This window comes from Muntiacus reevesi, chromosome 8 (genome assembly GCF_963930625.1).
Source record: "Muntiacus reevesi chromosome 8, mMunRee1.1, whole genome shotgun sequence".
Classification (NCBI taxonomy): Eukaryota; Metazoa; Chordata; class Mammalia; order Artiodactyla; family Cervidae; genus Muntiacus; species Muntiacus reevesi.
This window is the reverse complement of record NC_089256.1, coordinates 53,259,576-53,283,251: the sequence shown is the minus strand read 5'-3', so window position 1 is coordinate 53,283,251 and position 23,676 is coordinate 53,259,576. Positions and strand designations below refer to the sequence as shown.

The 23,676-nt window shown below is 40.0% G+C and overlaps 1 protein-coding gene across 1 annotated transcript in view; it reads right to left on the bottom strand.

Annotated features, from left to right (window-relative positions):
* Positions 1-23,418, bottom strand: part of FGF12 (fibroblast growth factor 12) — a 396,654-nt gene extending 373,236 nt beyond the window's left edge. The window contains exon 1 of the mRNA XM_065943215.1: positions 23,160-23,418. Coding sequence (XP_065799287.1) covers positions 23,160-23,250 — 91 coding nt within the window. The 5' untranslated portion in view covers positions 23,251-23,418. The remainder of the gene's footprint in view (positions 1-23,159) is intronic.
* Between the last annotated feature and the right edge of the window lie 258 nt (positions 23,419-23,676).

Below are 23,676 nucleotides of genomic sequence, written 5' to 3'. Positions count from 1 at the left end.
GGCAGCTGCAGTGTAATGGAAGATTCATTGCACTAAAAATGAGCCACTTCATTTGTAAATCTTCACCTGCCACTCATTTAAGTTGTGCAGATTTACATAAGTAATTTCACCTCTCAAATCTGCAGTTTCCTCACCTAAAATATAAGGAAAATAACATTTGCCTCACAGAAACGCTGTCTCAAGAGAGTTGATGCATGTGAGTGTTTTCTAAACTATACAAACTAGAGGCATAGTTCATTGTCTAGTACTTCCTAGCCTTATTCATGTCATGAATACAACACACCTACACTGGCGTAAAATAACAAAGCTTCTTGGGGCTGGAGGACAGAAACTATGAACACTGGTTGTAAAGCTGTATTCTAGAAAACCATTAATTCATTAGCATCAACTTATTTGAATTAAAAATTATGGCTCAAATGGGATCAAGATTTTTAGTCTCTCATGTAATAAGGGTGTCTCTACTTGTAAACTGAGCTCAATCACAAAGATTAGGTCTATGAGACAGATTAACCCAAGCACCATCTGAAACCAGATAGGAACATGATCTATCCTATTAAAGTAACCACACCACAAACTCAAATTCCCAAAAGTGAATTTATAATACTGTGTTTATTTATGTTTATGTGGGCCTTTGAGGGGCACTACAGGAAGAAAAACTCTAAGCAGCTTTTATTTACATCTCACATCTCTAATGAGAAGTTGTAAACAACTGATCAATAGCTCAGCAGGAAAGGAATACTTTTTCACACACTTTCCTAATTGCCTCTTCTAGTCTGGAGATCCTTAAAACCATTAATGTATGAACATAACCTGATTCATTTATTTTCCAACAAATTATTTCTTAATTCTTTCCTCCCTACATCTCCACGAGAGAAAATTTTTTTAATAAATATATATGTGTGTGTGTCTGTGTATGTGTGTGTGTCTGTGTATGTGTGTGTGTTAGCAAGGGTATGATCTGGTGTTCTCTCTCTTAAATTACTGAGACATCAGTAGTGAGATGGGGAGGGTGGAGAGGAAAAATGACTATCATCCATCATTACATTAGCAGAGAGTCTGTTGAAAGAGTCTCACTTTTTCAATATTCCCCAAAGCTTGGGGAATACATTATACATATCGCATATAATATTAAAATAATTACTTTTATATTAGGAAAAAACAGCATATTAAACTTCTGATTTTACAGATATAGTTGGCTGAGATGAGGCTAAATTGATTTTTTAAGTGTGTTGATTTACAGTAACAATAGGAAGCACACAGATACAGTGAAATTACACAAGAGGTGTATGGATGTCTAGAGATTTGTGGCTACTGGGGTAGCTGACATTTGCTCCTGACATTTCACTCACACTCAGTTGCTCAGTCATGTCTGACTTTTGCAACCCCATGGACTATAGCCCGCCAGGCTCCTCTGTCCATGGGATTCCCCAGGCAAGAATAGTGGAGTGGGTTGCCATTCCCTTTTCCAGGGGATCTTCTTGACCCAGTGACGGAACCTGTATCTTCTGTGTCTTCTGCATTGGCAGGAAGATTCTTTACCACTGAACCACCTGTATCACTAGACGTGCGCAAAGTCACTTTCAGGATGCTGTCCTCTGGGTCAGTTCTAAAAGACTACTCTACTTCATAGCTAGGGTGGTAGAGATACAAAGTTATGCTGTAAGGTCAGATTACTTCCAGTATAATTGAAAACTGATGATCTCAACATGTTATGATGGGAACTACAAATCTGGGAGACAAATGGAAGTGTGGAGAGTTAGAGGCTGCCCCAGACAATGGGTGGCAGGAATCCAAGGCCCCTGTCTCGGTTCTGAGACTGGGCACCTTTTAGCACACTCCCTCCGAGAACCCCAGCTTGTCTGTATAAGAATTAAACTGTCTCCTTCCAACCACATCAATCTAGGAGTCACAGTTTAAAACATTAACTCTGCATTAGAAGCACAGCTAGCTGTTAAGTATGACAAATGGACTTATGGTTAATTAAGTGGCCCATAAATTAAATTGTGGCTTCTTCCACTCAATTTATGCACTTATTCAGAGCTCTATGTTAAAGAACTATGGTCTTTTACAGTAAATTTTACCCCATCAAAGGAAGATAGGAAGAGTCCCTAGAAGCTAACATTTTTTTTCCTGTCATTTAGTAGAGATCAAGCTACATACCAGTGACACGGATCCGACCTCCTGGATCAGAACAGAAGGACAGAACAACATGTACTCAGGGATCTACCTAAAGGTTTGAGAATCAAAGGAACAAGTTTTGTGTTCCCAGTTACCTTTGGGAACTAGTCATGTATGGATGTGAGAGTTGGACCAATAAGAAACCTGAGCACCAAAGATTTGATACTTTTGAGGTGTAGTGTTGGAGAAGACTCTTAAGAGTCCCTTGGAAAAAAAAAAAAAGAGTCCCTTGGATTACAAGATGATCAAAACCATTTTTTTTTCAAAACCTTTTCTACTGCTTAGCATAACCAACAACTATCCACATCTCCGTAACCTTCCCTCAACCTCCACTAGAGCTCTGGAAATACACTAACTCTTCCTCACATAAAGTCTGCAACTGGACACAGAATACTAGAGCTGGAAGACTTGCTAGGTCATTTACTTCTGCTTCACACTTGATGTTCAAATCCCTCTGCAACATCTCAATCGTCATACAGCATCTGCTAATCTGTAGGAGTGATTAGAAAGTCATAAGCAGTCAAAGCTTTCATTGTGTATCTTCACACCTGCTCTTCCTTTCAAACTCAATCCTCTCCTTCCTTGAAATCACCAGAATATCAGGTCTGCTATGCGGAATATCAGAATATCAAATCAGTCTACTTTGGTCTCTTCTTCTCTAAGCTAAATATCATTACAGCCTTTCAGTTCAGTTCAGTTCAGTCGCTCAGTCATGTCCGACTCTTTGCAACCCCATGGACTGCAGTATGCCAGGCCTCTCTGTCCATTATGGTCTTTACCTGCTCCTTTTAAGTCACAATTTCAAACCTTTTTAATACCCTGATCATCATCTCCTAGATGTACTCTAGTGCAGCAGTCCCCAACCTTTCTGGCACAAGGGACTGGTTTCATGGAAGACAATTTTTCCCTGGATGAGGGGCTGGGGGATGGTTTGGGGATGATTCAAGTACACTGAATTTAGTATGCACTTTATTTCTATTACTATCACATCAGTTCCACCTCAGACCATCAGGCGTTAGATCCTGGAGGCAAAGGAACCCTGCTCTAGTGTCATAATTTCTCTTGGGAAACTTGCTATCCAAAAACCAATTATAATCTCCTCTTTCCCACCTGCAAATGTCTTGTAACCAGCATGGTGTATCAAGGTACAACCTGCTGCCTCATTTTATTCCATCTTTCATTTGTGATTTGTTTCCCAAATTTATGGGACACAGGTTGAAACACAGTTGTAGTGCAGAGAGAAGCACCAGTGAAGCTCTAGGGCTTATCTCCATATTTGAAACTGCTGTAGGAAAAATTCAGAGGTTCAGGCTAACATACAATGTCTAATTAGAATTTGAATGTAATACAAAAATATAATTCAGTTCAATAAATATATTTCAAAATTCATTCTAATGTCTGAGGAAAACTAACAAAGTAATACTGACCAAAGATAGATACCTACATATGCATTTGTATATGTGTATATATATGTAAACAAATACATTTTAATAAGCCTTATATTTTAATCATCAATTGCATCACAAGTGATGGGGGGTGTGAATGATCACTTTTTCTAGATATTTATGTCATGCAGTATAAGACTGTGTTTATAAAAGCTATTTTTCAGAATTCACATCAACAACTATATATTAGTTAGTTCAGTCACTCAGTTGTGTCTGATTCTTTCCAAGCCCATGGACTGCAGCACGCAAGGCTTCCTTGTCTATCACCAACTCCCGGAGCTTACTCAAAAGCTCATCCATTGAATTGGTGATGCCATCCAACCATTTCATCCTCTGTCATCCCGTTTTATTCCTGCCTTCAATCTTTTCCAACATCAAGGTCTTTTCAAATTAGTCAGTTCTTCACATCAGGTGGCCAAAGTGTTGAAGTTTCAGCTTCAGCATCAGTCCTTCCAATGAATATTCAGAACTGATTTCCTTTAGGATGGACTGGTTGGATCGTCTTGCAATCCTAGGGACTTTCAAGAGTCATCTCCAACACACCTCAAAAGTATCAATTCTTTGGTGCTCAGGTTTCTTATTGGTCCAACTCTCACATCCATACATGACTAGTGGAAAAACCATAGCTTTGACTAATGGACCTTTGCTGACAAAGTAATGTCTCTGCTTTTTTATTATGCTGTCAAGGTTGGTCATAACTTTTCTTCCAAGGAGTAAACCTTTTCATGGCTGCAGTCACTGCATCTCCAGCGATTTTGGAGCCCCCCAAAATATATACTACTCTATACAAATACTCTATAGATACACATATATGCTGTCACAAACCTTTATCAGTCTTGAAATGCTTCTCACTCATTTGAACCTTGTAACTCTAAGATGAAAGCAGGGAAGGCCTAGCACACTCATTTTCACATGAACACATAAAACTTGCCCAAATTCATGTGGTTTGTAAACTACAGAGCCAAAAATACAGTCCAGACCTTTGGATTCCAGATCCAAGAATCAAGAGTCTGAGCCCCTAGTTTGGTTCTAAGATTCAGTATATCAGTTGTAAACCTTAATGGTCCCCTTTGACCCAGTTTCTTGCCCATGCTTGCACTAGATTTGGCAGTCTTGTGGATATTTCTGTGTATCCCACAGAAGAGAAAAGCACATGACTGTCACTTTTTCAATGGATAACTATTTGCTTAAAATCTTAATCAGAGTGTTGCTAATCACAGACTGTGAGAGCCAGATACTTCCATTAATATCCCTGTGGAGAAACCACAAGGACTCCAAAAACCATTAGCCGCCTCTAGTGCGCTGCACTAAGAGCACTCTTAGGGGGGAAATCCACAAACAAGAAAAGTCAAAGCTAAGAGATTAAAGATTTATAAAAACTCAAAACCTACAGCCCCATCTTCCCCACTCCAAGTCAATGGATTCTTGCCACCACTGCAGTACACTATGTTGCCTAAAAGAAAAAGTCCCATCTGGGGCACTGTGACATCATAGAGCGGTGGGATGGGGTGGGAGGTGGGAGGGAGGTTCATGAGGGAGCAGATACATGTATATCTACGGCTGATTCACGTTGATATATGGCAGAAAGCAACACAACACTGTAAAGCAATTATCCTCCAATTAAGAATAAATAAATTAAAAAACAAACAAAAGCTTCCAAATCTAGCTCACACTAGAGTCACTGGGGGAGCTTTTAAAAAATATAAGCACATGGGATCTTTCTAATACATGGGAGGTAGACTGTAGGACAAGGTAATCTGCTTTTTTTTTTTTCTTTAACAAGAGTCTGATGTGACTATGATGTATCTGATCCAAGCCTAGAATGTGTTAATCATAGGAAGTCAATTACTCTTGCAATGTTCCCAATCTCTCTCCTGTGACAACTTTCCTTTTCCAAGTCAATCATTCTCACTGGCATATAAATATGTCATAATAGTTTCATAAAAACAATGTTCCCTTTGACCCCACATTCCCTCATTTCTCTACACAACTTGACTGTAAAACTCTTAGATTTTTCTATGCTCCTTCTATCCACTCTCTCACCTTCTAGTCTCTCGAAACCATGCTACTCAAAGTTTCACACTCACCTCTCCATTGAAGCTGCTGCCCGCGATCCACGTGGTAACCTCCACATTTCCCAATCTAAAAATCCATTCTCAGCCTGCACCACACTTATCTGACCCAGTTGGCCATTCTTTCTTACCACTTTCTTCACTTAACTTTTATTCCTACACTCTCCTGAATTTCCTCTACTTCTCAGGCTAGTCCTTCTGAGTCTCTTTGGTATCATTTAGCTCCTAAAGGCTAAGTACTAGAGTACTGCAGGCTTAGTTCTAAGATCTTTTCTGTATCAACACTAACTCTGTGTTACTGAATACAGTTCTAGGATTCTAAATACCATCCACATGCTGATTATTCAAACATTCATGTCTTCAGCCCTGGACTCCCCTAAATTCCTGACTTTTATCTCTCTATTCAGTGTCTATCTTTGTGCATGCTGAGTCTCTTCATGTCTGACTCTGTGCAACCACATGGACTGTAGCCTGCCAGGCTCCTCTGTCCATGGGAGTCTCCAGGCAAGAATACTGGAATAGGTTGCCATGCCCTCTTCCTCCAGGGGAACTTCACGACCCAAGGATTGAACTGGTTTCTCTTATGTTTAACTTGCATTGGCAGATGGGTTCTTTACCACTAGCGCCACCTTGGAAGCCCTATTCTTTATTCTATGTCAAATTGAACACATTCAGAAACAGAACACTTGAGTTTATCTCCCCAAAGCAACTCTACCCTTCTTTGTTTCCAACTCAGTAAAGAACATCCCTCTTCATCTACATGCTCAGGCATAATTCCTTGAGTCACTTTTGATCTCTTTTTTTTTTCCTCTAAATTAGAAATCCTATCAGCTCTACCTCCAAATATATCCCAAATTAGACCATGTCTCACCGCCTAACACATTTTGACTCTATTCCAAGCCTCTCACCAGAAATACTGTAATAGCCTCCTAAACAGTCTCTGTGATGCAGTCTACTATCATACTGCAGCCAGAGTGATCCATTTCAATATAAATGGCTTTGCATACTCCTGTTCAAAGCCCTTCTATGACTTTGCATGACCCTCAAAATAAATTCCAAAATACTTGCCACAGCCTACAATACCATAAGTAATATCCTTTCCTACCATTTTCCCTCATATTGCCCTTGTACCTCATCTCTGAATAAGTCAAGCCTTTTTCTACTTCAGGGCTTCCTAGGTGGCTCAGTAGTAAAGAACCCGCCTGCCAATGCAGGAGATGCAGGTTCAATCACTGGGTCGGGCAGATCCCCGGAGAAGGAAATGGCAACCCACTCCAGTATACTTGCCAGGATAATCCCATAAACATAGGAGGCATGCGGGCTACAGTCCATGGGGTCGCAAAGAGTTGAATATGACTTAGCAATTTAGCACTCAGCATGCCTGCATGCATTCCTAGCTCAGGATCTTTGCACTTGCAGCTCTTCCCAGCTAGTGCCAGCTCTCCATGAGTAACTGCAAGCTTGATCTCTCACTTCCTTTGGTCTCTACCTAAGAGCTATTTCCTTAGAGAAGACTGCTGTATCCAAAGAGATCTTCCTTTCTCTCTCTAGCCCCTTGATGCGTGTATTTCTCTTTATGGCACTTACCACCACCTGACACTATATTATATGCATGTTAGTTGTTTATTTATTTATTGTTTTACTTCTGCACCAGAAAGTCAGCTCTTAAAATAGAGATTGTTTTGCGCACCACTGTATCCCTAGCAATTAGAATAGTACCTGGCAAAGAGTTGGTCGTTGATAAATGAGTGAAGGAATGAAGGAAAGAATGAGCAAATTTAGCCTGAAACACATGCTCTCTCTTGGCCCTCTGCCTTAGTGCATATTTTCCCCTTTACCCAAAATGCCCTTCCTCATCATTTTCTATGCAAGGTGGATGCCTATTTATTCTTTCCCTGAAGCCTTCCCAGATAAGCCTCCCTAACTACACACACACACACACACACACACACACACACACACACACACACACACACACACACACACACACCAGCAAGCAGAAGGATCTGCTCTCATCTCTTTCTGTTTTCAAGATAAATTGTTTCCTCCTTTAGTCTAGCACCTACCCATGAAGATGCGTGTTTTGCTTATATCTTCTCTCCCCTGCCATACTACATATTACTTAAGGCAGAAGTTGACTTATCTCTAAATGTCCAATGCCACGCCATACTGAGAACCCAGTTGTGTCAAGACTATGTCTGATTGCTGGTGCTCACATAGCTATTACTATTTCCTCCCGTCTGTGCTAAGTTATTTTTATTAGAAGCTGCTGTTAATAATGTGATTACTCCACCTAAAAGTAGCTCATTTATTCTCTCTGCCTCACAGACAAAAGTGCCTGTAGATTTCAGAATTAAATTCTAATATAGTGTATATTTGCTCACTATTGACAGAACTAAATGATGCAAGCCCTCAAAATAGAAGTTAGCCTAGATACCGGAGTATATTACCTCATCCTAGTTACTAGCCATGGGTGAAAGAGTTTAAAGTAAAGTTAAATCAATAAAATGCCTTAACCTCTATCATATTGCCCCACTTTACAATGCAGACTGAAAAGGTACTATATTGTTGATGGGAATAGCATCCTTTTCAAGCAGCATCAGAATAGAGTAGACCAGAAAATTCATGCACAATAGGTGTGATAGCTATTGGAATATACAATTCTTATGCTAAAGAAGCTATAAATTTCATGTTGATAAAACTGGCTTCTGCCATTAACTGCCTCTCTCCAAGACAATGCAAAACAGAGGTTTATCTTATTTCCAATATAGCCTTGGGTCACAAATGCATTGAATGCAATAAACTAGAAATGCTATATCTCTATTAGCTTTTTTAGCTTTTGCCACTTAGCATGCACACTATTTCAGTTAGATTTCAAACAACGCTTTGATGGAGACAAGGATGATTTTATGCACTTTATATTGATGAGGATTTTGAGGTTAGAAACTCAACACAGAAGTTAAGAAATTAAGTTCATAAAATAAGTGAATGAATAAAGCAGATTCCAAATTAGTATCCAAATTCCACATACTAAGAGTTAAAAGTCCTGGATTCAAAATGATAGTCACTTAATTGTGTCCGACTGTTTGTGATCCCATGGACTAGCCCCCCAGGCTCCTCTGTCCATGGAATTCTCCAGGCAAGAATACTAGAGTATGTTGCCATTTCCTTCTCCAGGGGATCTTCACAACCCAAGGATCAAATCCAAGTCTCCTGCATTGCAGGAGGATTTGCAGAAGGATTGCAAGAGGATTCTTTACCTCTGAGCCCCAATTCAAAGGTCCAGCCAATTCAAAGATCCCCTGATTCAAAGATCCAGTCAATTCATGAAGATGTGGGGCTTTGAATACTTGTCTCAAGTTTGCTGGGACTGTTTCTTCAATTGTCAAATGAAAGTGTATCTTCAATTCCTAGAATTGTTGCTAGGACCTAAATATTATGATTCTACATTTTGAGTCACTTATGCTCTATGCATAATAAGATAATCGGTCCTTCTTCATGAGACGATGACAACACAGGTATTACGTTTGGCTCCTAACATCTGTGTTGTGAGGATGACAGCAAGGTTCACGAGAATCACTGAAACCTGGTCATGTCAAAAAACCTTAGGAGGTCAAGAGATCAATCAGTACAAAGACTTACTCAGTCTTAATATCCGCATTAGAAACATACTTCTGTCTTTTGAGGAAGCTGGCTATTTTCAGCTCTATGGAACCTGCTAAAGAGGCCCAGGTGGCTTGGAAAGTAGAGCTGACACAGATCTGAAATCATTGGACAGTCTCAGCTCCACCTGTTTTTCATTTGTTTTTCCTCTTGAATATCTAGAGGGATTTGCTTCAGCCTCAAGCACTCAGCACAGTTCCAGCTCAACCAAGAACTTCTTCCTCTCAATTCAAGAGGTAAGATGACAAAGAATTCCTACTCACAATTCCCAAGAGAGGGTCAGGGATTGTGTCACAGACAATCACAGGGAAACAGTTAGACATTAGACCATTCTCAGGTGTTTCTGCAGCCCCACTGATACAATCAAACCAAACCCCTAAATACTAAGGCAGATCCTGCAAATTTCTTTGTCCACTGTGCAAAAGCTTCAGTCAAAAGGTGGTTCTTTTTTTAAACTTTTTATTTTATATTATAGTTGATTAACAATGTTGTGTTAGTTTAAAGTGTTCAGCAAAGTGACTCAGTTGTATATATACACATAACTATGCTTTTTCAAATCAGTTTCCCATTCAGGTTTTTACATTATATTGAGCAGAGCTCCCTGTGCGATACAGTTGGTCCTTGTTGTTTACCCACTTTAGATACAGCATTGTGTACGTGTCAGCCCCACACTCCCCAAGATGACTGTGTCTTGGTGAATCACTGACCTCTCCAGCTGAGGGACCACTCATTCTCAATACCCAATCACCTCTGACAGGAATCCAAATCTGGATAGAGAGAGGGTTTTTTTGTTTGTTTGTTTGTTTTGCTAGTTAGCTTGGTGCTATATGTAAAACAAATCAGGGAATATTAGTTAAGCAAGATTGTTCCTCCCACTATGAGTCAATAAACGTTATGTTGTGCTTAGTAAGTGCCAGAAAGTATTCTAAGAGATTCATATATATTAACTCATATTGCTGCACACCACATCTCTATAAGGTAGGTGCTACTTCTGTTATTACCATTTTATGAATGAGAAAAGTGAGGCCCTGAGGGGTTAAGAAACTTGTCCAAGGTCACAGAACTAGTAAGTCTCAGAGTCACATCAAACTCAGGTGAACTGGCTCTACAGTCCATGCTTTCAGTCACAAACACAGATTCCCTCACACATGGCTTCAAATTTCTGAACTTGATATATTTGGATAAACAGGGATGAATTTCAAAAGCACATAACTGAGTGAAAATAAAAGATATAGAGAGACAAGTACAGTTCAAGACCACATCTATAAATTTCAGAAATACTCAAAACAATATCATGTATGATACCTTTTAAATTGGACTTCCCAGGTGGCGCTAGTGGTAAAGAACTGGCCTGCCAATGCAGGAGATGGGAGAGATGTAGGTTCAATTCCTGGGCTGGGAAAATCCCCTGGAGCAGGGCATGGCAACCCATTCTAGTATTCTTGCCTAAAGAACCCCATGGACAGGGGAGGCTGGTGGACTACAGTCCATGGAGTTGCAAAAGTTGGACGCAACTGAACCAACCTCATGCACACATGCACCTGGGACACACATCAAAATCATTATAGTGGTTACCCCTGAGGAAGAAGGGATGCTGGAATAGTGCTGGGGATAGTTCTAAGTGACTTTAATTTTATCGGTAGTGTTTGACTTCTTCAAGAGAATCTGAAATGCATAAGGTATAATGCTAATAATTTGCTCATGCTGGGTCTTAGGTATATTAGTGTTTATTATATTAATCTCTGGCCATTTCAGTATTTTAACCATAAAAATAAACTACATATATGTTATCTCCTCTTTCATCTTGTGCCCTCCCAATTCCAGTTTTGGTTGAGATAACAGAATCCACAGTATTGCATCTTGGAAAACAAAATCATAATGATGATCCATGCAGGGCTAGTTAGCCTAACGTAACCTACAGTGAGTATATTTCCAACTTGATGAAAATAAATTAACAACCTATTAGAACTTCAACTGAGCACATGTAAACAAGCACAGCAGCAAACAGTGATTATCAGAGAACATAACCTAAGAAAATATGGAGGACAGTTTGTCTCTATGACATACATGGCAGTCTCTTCTAGAATAACAACAATGCTAACCAAGAATGATACCCTATAGCTAGACACTAGACATCACTGGTACCCTTCATTAGGATAATTTTTGCCCAGTTATTATCTCCCCTAGTAAGAATGAGTTCTTTTAGAACAGGGTTCATGTAGCCATTGACTGGTACATGGTGTGGGTCTCATTACATGCTGGATGAATAAACATTGAAATGAAGACATGTTCCATAAGATCTTTGATTTAAACACTACAGAATATTCAACTGTTTGAGCAACAGGGTGGTAAATGAGGCTGAAGCTTAAAATTCTTGTAACTAGATAGACAGCACTTTAGGGGGATGTTGGTGATTTGTATTCCCTTAGGTGAAAATTAGAATTTCCCCTTGTGATACAAATTCCTTTGTTTCCACAGACTACCTTGTCGAGCCTTTCCAACCATACAAATATGTCAACTTCCTAGTCTCTGTCATTATAAAATTGCTTCAACCACTGAAGCAGATGCTTCTATCTGAGATATACTTCTTCAGTAATTTAAATAGTATATATTTTGAACAGAACCAAGTTCACGCAGAGTTAAAGAACTCTCCCCTGCGTTTACTGCGCAAATTTACTGCGCAATTTGAAAATCATTGTTCATTCTTAGAAGATCTGTCTTATTTGTATAAAGTGTTTGTGAGGCAAGATCCTGCAGGACCGATGCTCTCTGCAATCTACTTTGAAAGATGTATGGTGGAAAGGTATAATGCTACCTAGACTGATATCTGTTACTCTTCATCTGGTATTATTTAAAATGGAATAACCCAAACATTTGGAAATGTGCTGATAAGTATCATGATTGCTTCTTCTAGACCAGGAGTGGCCAGAGCATGTCTTACATTAGGAGTGTTTCTCCTAAAGGACACGCATGCTTTATCCTCAGCCATCCTGCAATAAAAAACCAATGAGCTTGGAAGAGGACTGAATTGAATACCCTTATTCTCTCTCTGAAACCTGAAGGAGTAGTTCCTAGTCCTGGGGAAAACAAAGAATATCCATTATGTAGAGGATTAGATGGATGAATGGCATTACAGACTCAATGGACATGAGTTTCAGCAAGCTCCGGGAGCTGGTCATGGACAGGGAAGCCTGGCATGCTACAGCCCATGGGGTTGCAAAGTCAGACATGACTGAGTGACTGAACTGAACTGAACTGAGAGATAGGCTAGGAGCTAAACAGAGATAACCAGACAGCTCTCGCAAAGAAGGACACAGCCTATGGACTTTCTGAGCGGTGATAGTTAATGTAAGTCTATAGATTTCCATTCTTGGCAGTGCTGTAAACCTCTGCTTTCCTCAAGAATTCAGTAAATTATTCTGAAGCCCCACAGTCTGGTTTTCTTTAAAATTTGAAGAGAAGAGTAAAAAGCTCCTGCATCTCAGTGGTTCAGAGTAAAGAATATTGACAGAGATATCAAATGAATACCAGGACATGTTGGTGGAACACGGAAATATTGAGGAATATTGAGAAACTACCTGGTGAGAGAAACACAACAAAGGAATAATTAAAAAAAAAAAAAAAAAACAGCAATCCACTGAATGAACCTAGCTTCCAGGACTTGAAAATAAATTAAAATGAATTTACTTAGTGCTGAGGAGGTCAGGAATTTTTTTCAGTTACACTGATTCTACAGTATTAAAATGTAATGTGACTTTCAGTTGCTTCCTGTTTGATCTTCTAAATAATCTACCAACACAACAGAGTTAAAACATGAGCAACATAAACTATTAAGAATAAGTGTTACTATGTTTAATTCCAAAAATTCAGTTATCAAAAGTCACTTAAAGAATATCATCTAAATTACCCGTTATAGCCAAATTACTCTGTAATATCACTTTACATTTGTTTCTATGAATGAAATAAAATGCAGAATTTTCCTTAATGCTGTTCATATTATGATAATTATTAGTTTTAAGGAAATAAACTGGAATCTTTGCAAGTGAAATTGGCCAGATACAGACTCCTATTGCTTTTTACCAGAATAAAGGCCTATCTTGAACAATAAAGAAAATAAAACATACAGATCCAAATTTTAGATATATCCTAAGATTGAGTATGGCACATTTTTTTTTACCTTAAATTAAGAAAAAGACTAAGACAGGATAAACCACAGACTAACAGCATGCATTTGGTATTTTATAATACCAGGAGGGACAAAAGGCAAGACAAAGAAGAACAGGAAATACTAAATGCCGAGTACCCAGGATTTGACAGGCTAAGAACCTTACAGATACTAATGCATTTAATCTTTAGACCAACCCTATAAATGCAGAACTATCATTAAGCACCATTTTGAGACATATGAGACACAGGGAACTATCACACAGAGCCAGGAAAATACTATATGGCTGTTAAAAGTGTGAGTTACTAAAGGATATAGGGACATATCAACACCCTTAAAAATAGTTCTGTCTTTGAAAGTTACATGCCATGAGAGTAAATTTTTGCTCCAACTTTTCACGTTCACTTTTGGTCCACAAAAGGTTTTTTGGCCTTCTCCAGCAAAGGGGAAGAGAGTCTATGCCCTTCCATCTACCCTTCTCACTCCATTCCAAGGAAGAGGAAAAACTTATCTGATCGCTGAGACTGGGAGGGAAAAAGTGGGGCCAGTGAAGCTTAGCCTGCTGTGGGATCTACTTGCTCATAGGCTGGACACATTCTGAGCTGCCAGGTAGGCACAAGGAGCTCCGGACCCAGACCTGACTCCCCAGGTAAATGTTCGGAACCTGGTGGTGCAGTGGTAAAGAATCTGCCTGCCAACACAGGAGACACAGGAGATGTAGAGAAGGAAATGACAACCCACTCCAGTTTTCTTGCCTGGAGAATCCCATGGACAGAGGATCCAGGCAAGGTACAGTCCATGGGATCACAAAGAGTCAGACACGACTGAGCGACTAACACACACAAATGATTAGAAACAATGCAGAAATGCACAAAGTTCAAAAGAATTCTCCTTTCCCACCTTCCCCAAAGTATCTCTCTCCTACTATTAACTGCTTGACTACTTGCTATTAACAGCTTCTTGTAATTCCTCTTAGAAAAAAATATTTTCCAAATATTTAGATATGAGTATTTCTTTCCATATTTTGAATAACTGTTTAAGTTCATGTGAAAAGAAACAAACAAAGCATATAACTTGTGTGTGATAACTTGTGTTTTTAAAACTCACACACCAAGAAGGGAAGGGGTTATGTCAAGGTTATGGTTGTATAAGTGACTTTCTTATTCTACAGAGACTTTACATTTGCAGTTTCCTGCTATGAGAAGAAAACTGCATAATCTAAAACATGTATCACTATATAGTTTTTAATTATAAAAGGAACATATTTCCATTAAAATTCAAATAATATAGAAATATGTAAAGCAAAAAGCAAGTCTCTGCCATCAAACTCCCTAAAGGTAACTGCCATTAACAATTTTGAATACAGACACACACGCACACACACATACACACACACTTGGATAAGTGCACAGATATTTTAAATAGAGATACGTTTATAAATTCAAATTTTTTCAGGAGAAAATAAATTTACATAGACATATAAATCTTCACCTGGATAAAGCTTGGTTCTCTAATCTGTATTATATAACTATAAAGAAAAATGCCATTCTGCCTAAACTGTATTGGTATCTGGAAGCCAAAGGCCAAAACTAGTGATTGATATTCATTTTTCATACCATGGCAGTTTAGGAAACTATACCACCAACCTTTCACACTGTTTTTCACAGTTTCCAGGTCATCCTCTTGCACCAGGTTGGCACAAAACATTACTGCCTAGAATTCCCAGCTATTAACCTGGCTCCAGACTTTGGACAGTTGGAATCAAAGGCACATTTACTACCTCCAGTCTGAGTTACTTACAGAGAGCAAAGATGGGCAGGGGATAAGTGGTTCATCACTCTCATTTTGAGAATGGCTTGATAAAGACTTTATCGTCTTTATGCGGCTTATCTACCAACATGTTCCTCAGTGCCAAGGTCAGATACTTAGCCAACATGGCGATTCACTGATTCTCAAGTTCCTCCAAGTTAAGCAAATAATTAGTGCTTTAGAGAACGATCCAGCTAGCAACTACCCCTCTCCCCTCAAAAAAGAGATTCATTTTGTGCCACTAAGTTTTATTTAAAGACCATGCAATCGAATCCCAGCTGGCTTCATTGAAGCAGCAACGTGGGCAATCAGTGACACCAACTGCAATGCTATCGTTTCTATAAACAGTAATGAGAGGGGGTAGGATGGTACTAGAAGCTTATGTATAAACAAGAAAGATCATTTCAGCAAGAGAGACTTGTCTTCGCAGATTCACAGTATCTTTCTGATATTCACCCTAGGAAACATAAATACCCTGCCATACTTAATGGCATTAGAAATAATATTCGGACATGGCATTCACAACACTGTACAATGAAAATAACATAGTGTAAAGGTAGCAATTTCATAGGCTGAACTGTACAAAGGAAAGCTTGTTTCAAGATATTCCAGGGAATTTAAGAGAACAGACCTATAAGTACTCCCTGAATGTCTCTTTCTAACCCTGATACCAGAGAATAAAACTTGCACCTTTCTTAGAAACTGATGTGTTACATCTGGGTGTGAACAAACGGACTTGGGTTGAGAGAGGGACAGAGAAGAGACATAACACAGATAACTAGGCAGGACATCTGAATATGAGCAGTGATGAGTAGGCTTGAATTGAGCTGTAGGCTAATTCTTTGTAAAAAAAAAAAAATGCTTTTTCATATCTGCTTCTTATTTTTATTCAAACATACTCTTCCAATAAAGTATACAGAGATACTATTCCTCTCCATTAGAGCCCCCATCTGTCCCACCCAGCAATAACTTTTGAACTCTTAAATGCTTTAATAAGCTCTGGGATATAAACACAAAACCCAGAAAGAATTAATTATTCCTTCCTTGGGATGACTCTTACCACAGGCCATTAACTCAGGTAAGAGACTGTTAAACTATTAATAAATTGATGCTCCCAGGTACCCCACTTTGGGCATGTATCATATACTAACCTAATATGGCAGCTCTTGCTTGTCCTCATCCCTCTCTCTGCTGGATCTCCTGTGCCTAACACAGAGCCTAGCAGCGATTGGGCCTCAAAGAATGCTTGCTAAAAAAAAAAAAAAAAAAAAAAAATGGCAACCCCTTAAGTCAGAGACATGTTTCTTTAACTTTCTATCCTAAGATGGATAAAGACAGGAAGAAGGGAGGGGTGCCAGCTGTGGAGGGCTATTTGGCATGACACATACATCCTAGGCTTCCAGAAAAGTCTGACTTCACTCCACTCTTTTGCTTTACTTAACCCAAGAGGCAGGCAAATGGACTGCTGCTCCATGACCCAGATGGAGCATTCAACCCAATCCCTTCACCATAAAGTACTGCCCTGGTTTTCTTCACATGCACACAGCCCTTAGTTTATAAGCTGAGAGAAAAACAATTTTATTTGCATTTTCCTTTGTCTGGCAAAACTGCAGCAGAGATGAGAGCTGCCATATTAGCACTGTTTTTCAAGTAATGCAGCTAGTTCGTTTCCAGGAACTCAGGGGCATCAATAGGTATTATAGTTTCCATACAGCAGAGTAAGCACAAAGGAGCACCTGAGTCCTTAAGCACCTTGCAAATAAAGTACCACTTTGAAAGAATAACCTCAAATGTCAGTGGAGCTTCACTGCATTTTGGGGAAGAAAGATGAATATCATTTAAGAAGCAATGTACTCGCTAGTCTCAGAACAACCACTAACTTACTGCTGCTGCTGCTGCTAAGTCACTTCAGTCGTGTCCGACTCTGTGTGACCCCATAGACGGCAGCCCACCAGGCTCCCCTGTCCCTGGGATCCTCCAGGCAAGAACACTGGAGTGGGTTGCCATTTCTTCTCCAATGCATGAAAGTGAAAAGTGAAAGTGAAGTCACTTAGTCATATCCGACTCTTCGTGACCCCATGGACTGCAGCCTACCAGGCTCCTCCGTCCATGGGATTTTCCAGGCAAGAGCACTGGAGTGGGGTGCCATGGCCTTCTCCACACTAACTTACTGCTGCTACTGCTAAGTCACTTCAGTCGTGTCCGACTCTGTGCCAACCCCATCCCTGGGATTCTCCAGGCAAGAACACTGGAGTGGGTTGCCATTTCCTTCTCCAATGCATAAAAGTGAAAAGTGAAAGTGAAGTCACTCAGCCATGTCCAACTCTTCGCGACCCCATGGACTGTAGCCTACCAGGCTCCTCCGTCCATGGGATTTTCCAGGCAAGAGCACTGGAGTGGAGTGCCATTGCCTTCTCCACACTAACTAACTAGAGGATGACAAAACCCCATACTTTGGTATGTTAAACTAATTATTCAAAGATTATGAAAGGAAACCAATACATCGATTCATTGTATATTACAGATGGTATCATAGAGAAGTGAAAGCGATTGACTAGAAAGAACCTTAAACTGAGCCAAATAATCCTCCATTAAATTTTATTATGTTAAACTCTACTGCCTTACTATCCATTGGAATAGACCAGCTAACAAATGACCTTAAAAATCTAAGTTACTTACAAAGAGAAGTTTTTAACTTCTCTAATGTGCTAAATGCCCACCCAGAGTCACACACTCCTATTACTACAGACACTCAGGGACACAGACTGATGGAAAACCACTCCCTTGAACATCATCAGAAGGTCAGAAGTAGAGAGAATTGTGCTCTGGTTATTAAAGCTTCCACATGGAGGTGAGGTGTGTCACTTCTGCTCACGTTTCCCTAGCTAATGCAAGTCATATGGCCACACCTAAGTTCAAGGGAAGGTGATAATGCCATGCATCCTGCAATGTGCCCAAGAGAAGAACCCAAAACACTGGGTAAACAGAGGTAATGCCAACTACATAGGCACTTAGCAAATTGCTTTAAGTACTGCAAGACAAATGAACTAAGAATAAGCACTAGCTTTTTGAATTTAACACTGAAAATGTCATGTAAAAACAACAAAAATCCCTTTGAAAATGAAAGCCATAAAAAACAATGATCATTTTGTATATTTTATGTTTCACATTCATTTTACCCATTGGAGCAGTATTGAAACAGTGAAGAATTTTAGACTTACAACATAAAAACCTGCTCAAATAAAGATTCTATGATAAAGGTCCATGTAGACAAAGCTATGGTTTTTCCAATAGTCATGTGAGAGTCAATGTGAGAGCTGGACCATAAAGAAGGCTGAGTGCCAAGATGCATTCAAACTGTGGTGATGGAGAAGACTCTTGAGAGTCCCATGGACAGCAAGAGATCAAACCAGTCAATCCTAAAGTAAATCAACCCTGAATATTCATTGGAAGGACTGATGCTGAAGCTGAAGCTCTACTACTTTGGCTATCTGATGGGAAGAGTCGACTCATTGGAAAAGACCTTGATGCTGGGAAAGGTTGAGGGCAGGAGGAGAAGGGGGCAACAGAGGATGAGATGGTTGGATGGAATCACCGACTCAATGGACATGAGTTTGAGCAGACTTCGGGAGATGGTGAAGGACAGGGGAGGCTGGCATGCTGAAGTCCATGGGGTAGCAAAGAGTCAGACATGACTAAGTGACTGAACAACCACAGGAATAAAGGTAGAGTAGAGCTGGAAACAGCTGCATAATGCCATCTTTGTAGAGGACCCCTTCCTGGGAAGTGAACCAAAAGCAATAGCCACTTTGCCATGGAACATTCTTTCTTGGATCAGCTGACTGTCCGGTACAGGAGCTAAGGCCTGTATCCCTTAGATACATACTCCCTGATACAACCTGACTCTATGTGAGCAGTCTCAATTTAGATGTCAGCACTATACTTGAAAGAAAAGGTCTGCCTGGGTTCCGGTTGTGTGTTTTTATTAGGATGGATAAGTATTTTTGCCTAGTATTTCAATCCCCCATCAAGGCCACTTGATGTGGGTGTACAGTTCAATCTCTAGACATTTGATAATCCTTTATGCTATCAGGCTGAGTAGCGCCAATTGACCGATTATCTCAGAGGAGTGATGACTACACACAGAAGAAAAGACTAAGACTTGACTTTCCGGAATTGCTTGGGGTAATAAGACAAGCACATTGCTTCCCCTGGTGAGGTGTGCGTGCATGCACACCCACACACACACACACACGTTACGAGTACCACAGAGACCAGCTGCCAAAGTGATGCTATCCCGTCAGGTTGCTGCCCACTGGGCTTTCTCAGGGTCTCCTTCTGAGGCATCAGAATGGTCTTTCCTGGTGAAGTGATGATAAAGCTGTAACCTTAACACCCCTCTCTGATAGAATTCTTCTGCTTTCCTCTCAAGTAGATCTTGAGAGAAATAGGAGTAGGCATTAAAGCTCTTGTTTTAATCTCTGAGCTTCCGTTTCTTTGTAAAAGTCCCATCTCTAGAGAAAAGTGAATCTGCTTTACTCACCCTTTAAGCTGAAAAATACAGTATTTTACCAGGTTAATAAAAATGCCATATACTCTGAGCAGAATTACTTAAAATTTTAAATGTTTCACTTGTCTTTTAACATATAGCTTTCCATGAAAACAAAAACAAACAATTTTTATTTTGAGAAATGGAAAAAAAGAATTATAACTGACTGGAAATAGCCTTAAACAATCTATTTAATCTTGTCCAAGATTGTCTTCTATTTGACATTTTATGCTATCTCCATTCTACAGAAGTACAAAGGATTTATAAACTAATATAATGGATAAATTAGACAATGTAATAATATTTGATATTGCTGAAGAAAGACAAGAGTAATAAAATGTTTTTATTATACTAAGAAGCTCAAGAGTTAGTAATAATTATTTTGTATTTTCTTAATCCTACTTATTAAATAAAACCTAAATAGAATATTAAAATATTTATAATTTCAAAAGTTCAACAATCTATCATGAGAATCTTTTAAACTCTTATAACAAATTATGTTACTTTTTTCCTGTGGCCCTTAATCCCTCAACTGTAAATTGATGGGGCAGAAGTAGCTTGCATAAAACCTTTTACTCCATGTTAACATGGTTCAAACTATTGCTGTATTTCTCTTCCGGGAAGTTTAAAAAATTAAAATTGTGCACTCCAGCTCTATTTATATAAATTTGCTCCATGAAAATGTATCTGATGTCTTTACTTCAATTTGCACTCACAAACTGGGCATAACATATCATGCAGAATTGCTCATACTAACAGTAAAAGTCACATGAAAGAAAACACTTTAAAATGGAACACAATAATAATATCTAAAATATACTGAGCATGTTATTATACATGGTAGACTCAAAGTTCTTAGCACAATGCCTTGGCATATAGTAAGAACTCAATAAATCTTTGAAAGTGTGAAATTGTTAGTCATTCAGTCATGTCCCACTCTTTGTGACCCCATGAACTGCAGGCTGCCAGGCTTCTCTGTCCATGGGATTCTCCAGGTCAGAATACTGGAGTGGGTACCTGTTCCCTTCTCCAGGGGATCTTCCCAACCCAGGGATCAAACCCTGGTCTCCTGCATTGCAGGCAGATTCTTTACCGTCTGAGCCACCAGGGAAGCCCCAATAAATCTTTAAATGTTACTAATTCGTTTAATCTTTACCACAACCTATGAGGTAGGTACTATTATCAAAGTAATTTACATTTCTGCAAGGTCATGTAAGTTATCCAAGATTATAAATTAATAAAAGCCACAATTCAAACAAAAGCAATATAGTGTCCAGAAACAATCACTTAGCAATTCTATACATTACCTCCTTCTGGGGAAAGTGTATAAAAGGGACCTTTGTCTTTACTTGTCACTATACCCTTTCACAAAAATTGCTCTAGAGTGACAGTTCCCTAAATAACCAAACACCCCACTAAATCACAATGCATATATAAAGTGCAACAGTTTTCATAGGTTCACATGTTAAATCTAGGATTCAGTAAGAAATAGGAAGCAGGCTAGAGCTATCATTATTCCTACTTTTTTCAGATGAAAATACTGACTGAAAAATCTTCAGTAATTTTATTGAGACTGCTTTATAACTGAGTCTTCTGACTCTAAGTCTCATGATTTTGCAACCACCTATGCTTCTCCATCGCACATATTATCACCTCTATTTGGATCTGTTACCATTTGAAAGACTGATTCTGTATGTAAATGAACATGTTATCTATTTTTACAAGAAGTTTTTATCACGCACCATATATACCTTAAAAATGTTCAAATCTAGGAAATAAATACCCAAGTTATAGTCTGTTCATGTTTTACTTCATGTGGATAAGGAAAACTGAAATAATATTAACATACATCTCTGTTGGCTTCCTGAAATATGTATTCAAAGCATAAAACTTCAACATCAAGCAAGTTCATTTAGAATACAGTGATTTGATATCTTACAGCATTTATAAATATGGTGGCAAAAGATAATGTCTAAATCATCTTCTGAACTGAATAAAAGTCAAGATATGAGACTTCACTGGTGATTTCATTTCAAAAGTGTACGTTCTCATACTTCACATATAAAGTATCTAATTAATTCTTTTAAAAGTTTTATTTTTCATTTACAGTGGTGAGGAAGCAGCAAGTCAAAGTTTTAGAAAGGATGAATGAAACCTATATATATTCTAATCTTTCCAAATATAATCTTCATAGCTCCAGTACAGACTGAAAATAGGTACTTAACTAAATGAATCAGATCCCCCAGAATAACATATGAAGTTTCAAACCTGAAATCTATTAGAATATCCTTAAATTTCTGAGCATTAAATTTACTTGGAATTAATGGACCAAAAAATTATTTTACAGAGGCACGTGTTTAGACATAATTAGGAGCACCTTTTCTCTCTCCTCACATCCCACCCCCATTTTGTAAACAGAAAACCAAAAGACACAAAATCTGGGTTAGTATTTGCAAGACTACTAGACAACCCACTTTAAAAAGAACATACATCATAAAAAAGAGAGAGGTAGACAATTGAAAGTGTGGTAAACAGCTGCTTCATCCGCAAGGCTTCAGCAGAAAAGAATCACACTTACTTAGCTGTAGTTTTTTTTTTTTCTTTCATTAAAAATTTGAATCGTTTTTTCAATATCGCAGGTCATTAAAAGGGTCTGACTTTCTTACTTTCTCTTCCTGAGCTTTTCCTGGGGACCTAGTCGGCTAAACCCAGACCTAATTGGGGCTCTTTTGTTTCAGCGTCAATTCAAAGATTGCTTGATCTCCAGGGCAAAACGTACTCTCCCTCTCTGACGATGGCCGTGTGTCTACTTTCCAGACAAAACAAGAAAAAGAAAAGATACCTGCCTCGCCAGCCACCTGTTTAAAAGTCCCCTCTCCTGTCGAAAGCACCGGCAACTTCTCAAGAGGAGACTTTGAGCAACTCCAAGTAGCACGCCGCCCTCGCAAGTCACAAGGAGAGAGAGCCGCGAGGAAGTGCGAAAGCGGGTCACTGGAAGCACCCCTCGGAAAGAGACCCGCGGGTTCCAACTCAGGCGCCGGGCGGCAGCGAACGCGTTCTATAAAACAAGGATGACTTCAGGGATTTAAGAGGAGGGGAGCAACCCAGAGACAGAACTGGCGACGGGGCCGTGATCTCGCCCCAGTAAGGAAACGCCTTCCTTCCATCATTTACAGGGCCGATTAAAGGAGGAGAGCGGTTAGCAGAGAGGGGACCAGAAGGAAGGAAGAGGGCTGGGCATCTGCAGGATTGGGGCTAAGGAAAGAACATTTTCTCACCACTTAGGCTGCTGCTGGACCTCAGGCTCCTTCCACAGAGACACTGCAGCATATGCACTCCTTTCTTCAAAGAAAGCTCAAGAATCTTCATGGAGAAGCGCGTGTGTGGGGTTGGTCAACTCCCCGCCCACCTCCGCTAATTGTCCAACCAAAAGGCGGCCTGCCCGGGGAAGCCGGGTCCCAAGTCCATGGTGCGCGCGTCCCGGGCGCACAGCGGTTTGCACGGCGGCCCGGCCGGGGCCGGGGCCGGGGCCGGGACTGGAGCGCGGCGGGTGCGGGGCCGGGGCAAGGCTGGGAGGAGGAAGCGCCTCCCGGCTGGGGGCAGCCCCCGGGGGAGCGGAGGCGCGGCCACACCCCAGCGGGCTCGGCCGTGACACTCTGGGACTTCCCCCAAGGAGGCGGCGGGGCTGCGGGCAGGAGCGCACCGGCGGAGCGGAGGACGTCCCCGTGGGTTGTGCCCCCTTCCAGGTGCGAGCGCCGGGAGGGACGAGGGCGGGATCCCCAAGGGCCCTGGCAC